Source organism: Nuphar pumila, chromosome 11 (assembly GCF_984573655.1).
Source record: "Nuphar pumila chromosome 11, dmNupPumi1.hap1.1, whole genome shotgun sequence".
NCBI classification, from domain to species: Eukaryota; Viridiplantae; Streptophyta; class Magnoliopsida; order Nymphaeales; family Nymphaeaceae; genus Nuphar; species Nuphar pumila.
In genome coordinates this window covers 6,311,336-6,319,958 of record NC_143259.1, presented here as the reverse complement: position 1 = coordinate 6,319,958, position 8,623 = coordinate 6,311,336, and the positions used below count along the sequence as shown (strand labels likewise).

Genomic DNA, 8,623 nt, shown 5'->3' with positions numbered 1-8,623 from the left:
CCTTACATGGATGGCTACCTTCAACTTTGCCTGCTTCCTTACCTTAACTGTTTGGACCATGTTTTTGGTCATTATTATTATTTTGATAATGAAGGAACCCTCACCGAGAACCTGGTCACATAATGGGCCCGCTCCTTGCGAGATAAAACTCTGGGTTTAGCACACGACCACCCAGCTTTACGTGCCCCAACCGTGATAAAACAATGGCAGCACCCATTCACCAGCGGGATTCGACCCTGGGCCTTCAGCTTGACACAGGACCCTGCTGACCACATGGGTAACCACCGCAGTATTATATTTAATGTCTTTGGTCATAATTATGAAAACAAAAAAGACCATAGAAAATGGATGATCTAAACTCAAACCAACTAATTCCACCAGCTAGATGGGGTTGTGTCACCTATTCACAGCACGCAAACTATGTGAACACCACTAGTGTTCCAATCAGATCAAGCATTTGTGAGAGCAGAATTGTGTGACTGAACGATCTCGTGAACCTACTATGCCCCATAGTATGGATATTACCAAACTAATCCCAGCTCAGGTTCTCCTTCCCTTCATTGTCCATCTTAGTGGGCTTGCAATGGAAAATCCATAGAAGAAGTTCACTTGTCTCGGTTCAACGTTTGGTGCCATGTTGACACCAAAGCAAGCAAACATGGAGCAGCCAAGCAGCATCTGCAGAGGTGAACAAGAGATTGGCAACTGCACCATCTTCACCAATGGTGACCATGTGGCTTTGCCCAGTGAGAAAGGTCTCAATGACCACTGTGTGTGGCTCACTGAGAGGCGTAGTCGAATCGCTCGCATGGTGAGTGGTCGTGCCATACAAAAATCTTGCAGTTCTTTCTATATGAAAGTGAAGAGAACTCACTTATGATTAACATGGCACAGTATGTGCTTTTACAAACTGAAGGTCTCAATCTCATGCACAAGATGTGGTACATCATGACATATGGAGTTTCTATTGTGACTCCACATTTTATGATACCCACCACATTCACTTACAAGTCACATTGAACCCTGGACTGCTTGTGGACCAAGTAAGCCAATTGGACCCAGAAAGTCCTATGGTCTTATAAGAAACTAAGAAATAGCTAAAATTACTTTGCCCAAAGGACTTCTTTCCTTAGTAAGCTTTGGAACTAAATTGTCTACATATGCAACATCTCTGTATTTCTCAAGACTGTAATTCACCAGCACACATCAAATTTCAGATTCTAAACCTTTAGATGTGTTCCATGCATCCATGGTGTCTATATTATTTGATAATCTCTATGATTCGGCGTTTCGCAGGTCGGCGCCGAGATGCTAGGGACATTCATCATGATGTTCTCCGTATATGGTATAATCTCAAGCACAGAGTTGACACAAGGGAGGATTGGTCTTCTTGAGTACGCATCCACTGGAGGGTTTGCTGTTATTCTCTTGGTTTTCGCCATAGGACCGATCTCCGGAGCTCATGTCAACCCTGCAATAACAATGGCATTTGCAGCCTCAGGCCAATTCCCATGGTGTCTGGTAAACAACAAGGAGGATGACTTTGAGTTTGAATGTACTGGTATCAATGCGATGGACCAAGTCACTCTAGTCCATTGGTGGACTCAGCTGTGTGCTTATAATTGGCTGATTTTCAGGTACCAGCATATGTTTTGGCACAAATGGGAGGGTCCATACTTGCAACTTATGTGGGGAAGAGTGTGTATGACGTGAAAGGAGAGGTGGCCTTGACAAGGCCACTTCATGGCTGCAAGGCTGCGTTTTGGGCTGAATTCTTTGCAACCTTCTTCATTATGTTCCTTGCTTCTTCACTATCCACCAATGCTCATCTTGTAAGCTACTATTGACCCATCACACACACACACACACACAAGGTGGTTGGTGAGCCCCCACTTTTTTCCACTCTAAACTGTCAAATCGAATGTGCACAGAGTAAAAAAAGTCGACAGTGCAGCAGATCGGAGGCAGCTCTGTTGGGCTGTTCATTCATTTGATGAACGACAGCCAAAATGCCGCAGATGGATAGGTTAATTCTTAGATGGGTCCCACAATTTTTTTGAGAGAGGCAAGTTTTAGATGAGCGTCATCTACAGTGGAAAAAAAAGATTGGCTGAAACAAAAACAAACTTGATGGTGTTCTGGCTCGCATGGATGAACAGCATCAGAGCTGCCTCTGATCTGATGCGCTCTCAAGAAAGCCCTATAAATGTGATCTATGTGGCAGGTTTTAGATCATATCTTTCTGTTAAAAATTCAGCAGCCCATGATGCACCAAAATTTTAGATCATATCTTTATTTTGGAAAACATTTTTCAAGGTATGATCCATGACAAACAAATCATACTATATATATATATATATATATATATATATATATATATATATAGAGAGAGAGAGAGAGAGAGAGAGAGAGAGAGAGAGAGAGAGAGAGAGAGGGACCTTCCAACCAAAGGACGGTCCAATATCAACAACCAACAACATTGACAGCTCCCTTTCAATGCTTGAACATCTCATCAATCAGACCTCATATATTTGGAAGCAGATCAGGTGATGCTGAACATGAGAGCTTTTGCTCGTGCCGACATCGTGGCCATCCAATTTGCATTTTAAAAAGATCAAAAGTCAACAAAACCACGTGGCATTCATCCAAAATGCAAACAGACGGCCATGATGTCGATATGAGCAAAAACGCTCATGTTCAGCATGACCTGATCTGCTTCCCATATATTTGCTCTTTATAATTTATTTAGTAAGAATGTTTTACACTAAAACTTTACTACTTATAAACATGCTTTTCCAAATGTGAAAATTGATGGCTCACAATGCATTTAAAACTTTACAATATAAAATATTGTGAGCCCAAGCCATTGATTTTTTAGCACTTTAAAAAATGCATCTAAACATAAAAAATTCATAATCCAAAACATGTACATTAAATGAAGGATAAAAATCCAATACTTAGAATCCTATCAATGAAAAACTCATTTTTTAGAGAAGAAACACTGTCAATTATAGGTTGTAGATTTTGGACATTCCTTTCGTTGGATATATAAATATGTATGTGTGAGAAAGAGAGAGACCCCATATATGAAGATGCAAACACAAGAGAGAGAGAGAGAGAGAGACTCCATGTAAGAAGAGATGCAAACCAATTTAGACTTTTTTTGGGAGCTGCTGTTGGACAGGAGATGAAAGTGATGAGGGAATAATTAAATGGGAAATGAGGCTGGAGTTGTCAATTACATTCTGGTGAGGACCTAGTTGAAAATGGCCCATCTTCACCTCCTTTTCTACTCTCAACACATTCTCATCTCCTATAACAGGGTTCCCAAACACTTATAAGAGTAGGTGATATTAATTAAACCTTCATTAAATATCATCTCCCTTACCATCTCTATCTCCCAAACAGAGCCTTACTCAAATTAGCAGCTTGAGTAGCACATGGTGTTTTTAAGCTAGATGGTAATTTTTGTTTTAAAGGAAAGCTAGCAATAGGTAATCAAGCTACAAGCAAATTAGAAAACCAAAAATAGGAAATGGAACCCTATACACTGAACTCATGAGATTTCTTGTTGCAGGTTGGGCAACTATCAGGTGTTGCTGCTGGAGCTTCAATTGCAATGGCAGTTATGATCACAGGGTAAGCACTTGATGCTCACAATCTTTTATGGAAATTAATGATGAGTTTCTTTTTACCATTGCCTGGTGAATACATGGACCTCAATTGTGAAGTTCGTAGCATCAATCACTAGTGATGTAAAATGGTGCGGGTTCGGGTCAGATTTCCGACCAAACACAAATCCATTTAGTCAGATTCTGTAAGCAAAACCATATCCAAGTCTGTTTGGGTTTCGGATTCGGATTCAGTTGCAGCATTCTCACATTTGAGTTCTACAAGATCTGACCATATTATATGTATACGTCAGACCTTTAGGGTATATGGTCTAATCGGATCTGGGTTCAGTATAGACTCCATGCATCTGAGTCCGAATCCAATTATCTTCAATCCAATAAGATCCAACGCAAGTCTGACCCGTTTACGTCCCTATTGCAATCACCTCTTATACAACATAGCTTACACTTTACAGTATGAAGTTAATGGTGCAGTACGTACTGCTCCGTAGCTTATAAATCTTAGGCTGCTAACATATCCAATCCAAGCAGGTCCTGTCCTCTTTCATTATGAGGTCAGATCCGCCAGATCCATGTGTTGGACCTGGTCCGAAATTCTATGAGGCCTAGGGCCATCCGGAACTGGATGAAGAAGATATTTCACAAGTGATATTTGTATTGGGTACAACTAGGTTTGCAAGTGGGCCCTTTCAGGGTTGACCTACACTGGATCTGACTCCTAATGAGTAAATTCAGATCCGATTCAAAACGTGTGATGGATTTTCAGATCTGGATATGATCCGAACCCCTCTGATATCGAATCTTCAGAAAACAGGTCAAGGACATTCATTTTTATGGGAAATAGATAAAACAAACCTGGTTCCAAATGCCCCCAAAGGGGTTTGGTGTAGTGGGATGCCTAGGCCGCTAGGCAGGCGGTCTAGGTTCAAATCTCATGGGCGTCACCCCTTGCACGAGCCAAAGTTTGGTGACTCCCTGGGGTCAAGGGGTAAGGCCACAGAGTGTTGCGACCATAAGTACGGAAGGAAGAGCCAACATGGCTTGGTCTTTGATCCTGTGGGTGGTTTCTCTGTGTAAATATATATAAAAAAGAAAACTGGTTCAGAACCTATTTCATTAATCCGATTCTAAACCAGATCAGAGTAAAACTGAAATTATTCCTGTCTGCTAATACAGGTCAAATCCATTCAGAACTGGGCTCCAATCCGTTTGGCACCCCTCACTGATTATAGATATAGTTGTACTGGACTAGTAGGGCAACTGATAAAATATCAGCAATATTTTGGAACTATTGGGATCAATGTTCGGACCTGTATCATTTGGCCAACAATTCAGGTGAATCTGCCGATACTGATTCTCAAATGAATTGTTTTGAATGGGCCAAAAAAATATTTAAAAAATTATCACGTGTCAATCAGGACGTGACATGTGTTAATTAAAGCCATTAAATCAATATTAAAATTAAAAATTAACTTTAAGTTATTTTTACATTGATTAAAAATAGCCGATTCATGTTAGTATTGTATTGATTTTCTGGCGACATGATACGTGGCCAATTCAGACCTATATGCACTGATACTGACAACACTGATTGGGATATTTTCATAATATCATGATTAAGGGTGGTAAAATGTGACCCGACCCACCAACCGGCTTATTAGCCGGGTTAGGGTTTGGCTTAAACGGGTTTGTGTCATAAACGGGTCGACCCGCCTAACCCATTTATTAAATGGGTCACGTGTTTGTGTTAGGGGTATGCCAACCCGTTTAATAAACGGGTTAGGCGGGCAGGTCAACTCGTTTACACGAACCTGTCAACCCGCAACCCGTTTACACGAACCCATCAACCCGCAACCCGTTTGACAGGTGGGCGGGTCAACCAATTTTTTTTTGTGTGTTTCTAATTGTGTTATTCGGGTTACTCGGGTCGGTTATAATCCGTGTCGTGTAATCGTGTCGTGTCAACCTGACTCGTTTATTAAACAGGCTAACAGTGTCGTGTTACACATTTAATAAATGGGTCGTGTTCGTGTTTGCCACATCTGACTCATTTAATAAACCGGTCGCGTTCGTGTTGAGGTATTCTGACCCGCCAACCTGCTGACCCGATCCTATTGCCACCCCTAATCATGCTGCTGCTGAATTTAGATGAAAATATCGATCATGATTTTTTTCCTAATCTTTTGTATATTACTTTTTTTTTTGTTCTTTCCTTATATCTCATATATTTTCAACCCTTTTTCTTTTGCTGATAAAAATAAAAGAAAAACTATATATATATATATATATATATATTGGTTAATCTAACATTAAACTAAGTATGAATTTAACTTTATAAAAATGACTAAAATACCTTTAAAATAATGATAGTTTTAAAAATACATGTGTACTTTTTTGGGCATTAAAGGTCTTTTGAATTTGAAGTCAAGCACTTTTTTTAAAAAGTAACTTTATGAATTCATCAAATTTACTTATTTGACATCAAAAGGTATATTTTCAAAAATACTACTTTTTAAAAGAATCATCTAATGTTAAACTAATTCTAATTAGTTTAATGTTAAATTAATCTTATATATATATAGATATAGAGAGAGAGAGAGGCGTAGCTAGGATTCATGTGGGGGGGGGGCAAACAGGGGTGTAGAAAAAAAAAATGTATTTGTGCAATAGTCCGGGGTTGGGGGGCAGCGCCCCCGATTTTTTTTTTTAGATAAAATAAAAAATGACTACAATTATTAATAAAAATCTATTTCATGTGGACAAATCAAACTATTTGCTGCAGTCAGGGCTGGGCTAGGACTGGGATGGGTTACAAAAATGGATAAAAATCTATTTCATATGGAATCAGGGCTGGGATAGGACTGGGCTTTTAAAAAAAAATTTTAACAGACAAATGTTGGCGATAAAAACGTTTGTTACTGTGGTTGGAGACACGTGAAAGCATGTGTGCATGCATGATGAGTGTAAGTTTTGGTGTGCTCATGCAGGCCCATATCAGGCGGCTCGATGAACCCAGCGAGGTCTCTTGGCCCAGCAGTGGTCTCAAGTAGGTATGAAGACATATGGCTGTACTTATTGGCACCCACGGTTGGGGCTGTGGCAGGTGCCTTTGCCTTCAGAGTGGTGAGACTAGAGCACCCCCACTGCCCATCAACACCTCCCCATGAACCCACCAACCTTTCAAGTGATTGTGCTGAACCTTGAGTCTTTTAACAGTTGGGCATGAGCTTGTACATGATCCTCTACGTTTGTAAATTCAGCAGACCAGTACAAGATTTAAGAGTCTCTCTCTCTCTCTCTCTCTCTCTCTCTCTCTCTCTCTTGTTGGAAGCGTCACCATGAGTAAACTCCCACCTGCCCACCGGGGACAGTTCTCTGTTGAGGGGTTGGAGTTGATTGGAAATATCGAATTTAGATATCTTGTTTACTGAAAGGCAATAGTTTAGTGTTGAGTTGTCATTGTTCAAGCTATTGTAGCATAATTTCTGTAGTAGTAGCGTAACTTAAGGCTATGTTAGCTTGGCCCTTGCGGCAAGAAATGCAAATCTGAGATATAATCGGACCCGAGTACTTTACAAAGTACTCGGGACACACAAAACACGTGTGTAGCAATTTTCTGCATTTTGTGTTTTATACAGAAAATAGCTAAGTTTTACACAGAAAATCGCTATGGGCGTTAGAGATTTTCTGTGTTTTATAATGTACTCGGCCCGATCACTTAACCACGTAGCAACCAACTTGCCATGTCCTTTAGGGATGGCAGTGGGGCGGGGCGGGGGACAAGGTCTCCACCCCCGCCCCGCCTCAAAATTTTATCCTCCACCCCCGCCCCGCCTCCCTGGCGGGGATATTGGATTTTATCCTCCACCCCCGCCTTCATCCCCGTTTCATGTCCTCCATCCCCGGTTCAAACGGGGATGAGGCGGGGATCGTGGCGGGGACAAGGCGGGGCGGGGAAAAGTGCACGTCCATCCCCGCCTCCACCCCCGGACGGGGATGGATTTTAACCTTCATCCCCGTTTCATACCCTTCATCCCCGGTCCAAACGGGGTGAGGCAGGGCGGGGCCCCACTTTCCCCCGGTCCACTGCTATCCCTAATGTCCTTTGAGCCACCTGTGGACATTAATGCAATCAAGTTCACAAGCTTCATCTTTTTGCAATTACTTGTCCTCCAGGCTAATTAAGTTTGAGTTAGGGCTGCAACTGGATTGGATACCGGGCTGATCCTGCCTTATCCAAATCAAATTGAATCTGAGTCCGAATCTAAACAAGATCCAATGATGTAATATTAAATCTGAAATCCAAAGTACACATATAGTGATATTGGATCCTGTAAAAGGAAGACCAAAATCAAGGTTTTTATATGCCAAATGTCTGTGGATTTGATTAGATACAAATCTGAACACTGATCCAGCATGTGACCGCCGATCCGAGCCTGAAAAATGATCCGAACACGAAAGTCTGAATCTGGACTGAATACCCTTTCTAATATTAAAGGATCCATCTCTGGAAATAAAGTGTCGGATTCAGATGGGAGGTCCAATCAAACCCGATCTTTTTGCCACCATTGGCATTCGTCACAAGTTAACCTACTTGGTTTAAACTTCAAATACATCTTTGATAATTCTATAGTTGATTTCATGATGCTCACAGGGGCTCCTCTCATCTGGTAAGGGTGACTTGTTAATGTCACCAAGTTGGGGGGACATCACGAGTTCCAAACCTATGGGTGGCGTCTCTTGTCGCAAGGTCAAAGCTAGGCATACTCTCCGGTAGGCGGTAGGCCGGGGAATCATCAAGGGTTTTACCAACCAGAGGCGAGCTGATGTGCGGTTGTTGTTATGGCAATCATGAACAAATTGAACACAAAATACAAGATAAAGAAAAGAAGAAAACAAGATAAGACATGAGATTTACTTGGTTCATCACTCAGGCCTGTTATCGGGGCGAAGGAGGAACAATATCCACTATATATATATATATAATGGCA

At 41.3% G+C, this 8,623-nt stretch overlaps 1 protein-coding gene across 1 annotated transcript; it reads left to right on the top strand.

The window, feature by feature from the left end:
* Nucleotides 1-658: 658 nt before the first annotated feature.
* On the top strand, nucleotides 659-6,912 carry NIP7;1 (NOD26-like intrinsic protein 7;1). The gene is made up of 5 exons (XM_089981429.1): nucleotides 659-811; nucleotides 1,297-1,521; nucleotides 1,638-1,832; nucleotides 3,578-3,639; nucleotides 6,620-6,912. The coding sequence occupies exons 1-5, from the start codon at nucleotides 659-661 to the stop codon at nucleotides 6,834-6,836; spliced, it is 852 nt and encodes a 283-aa protein (XP_089837555.1). The 3' UTR covers nucleotides 6,837-6,912.
* The last annotated feature ends 1,711 nt before the right edge of the window (nucleotides 6,913-8,623 follow it).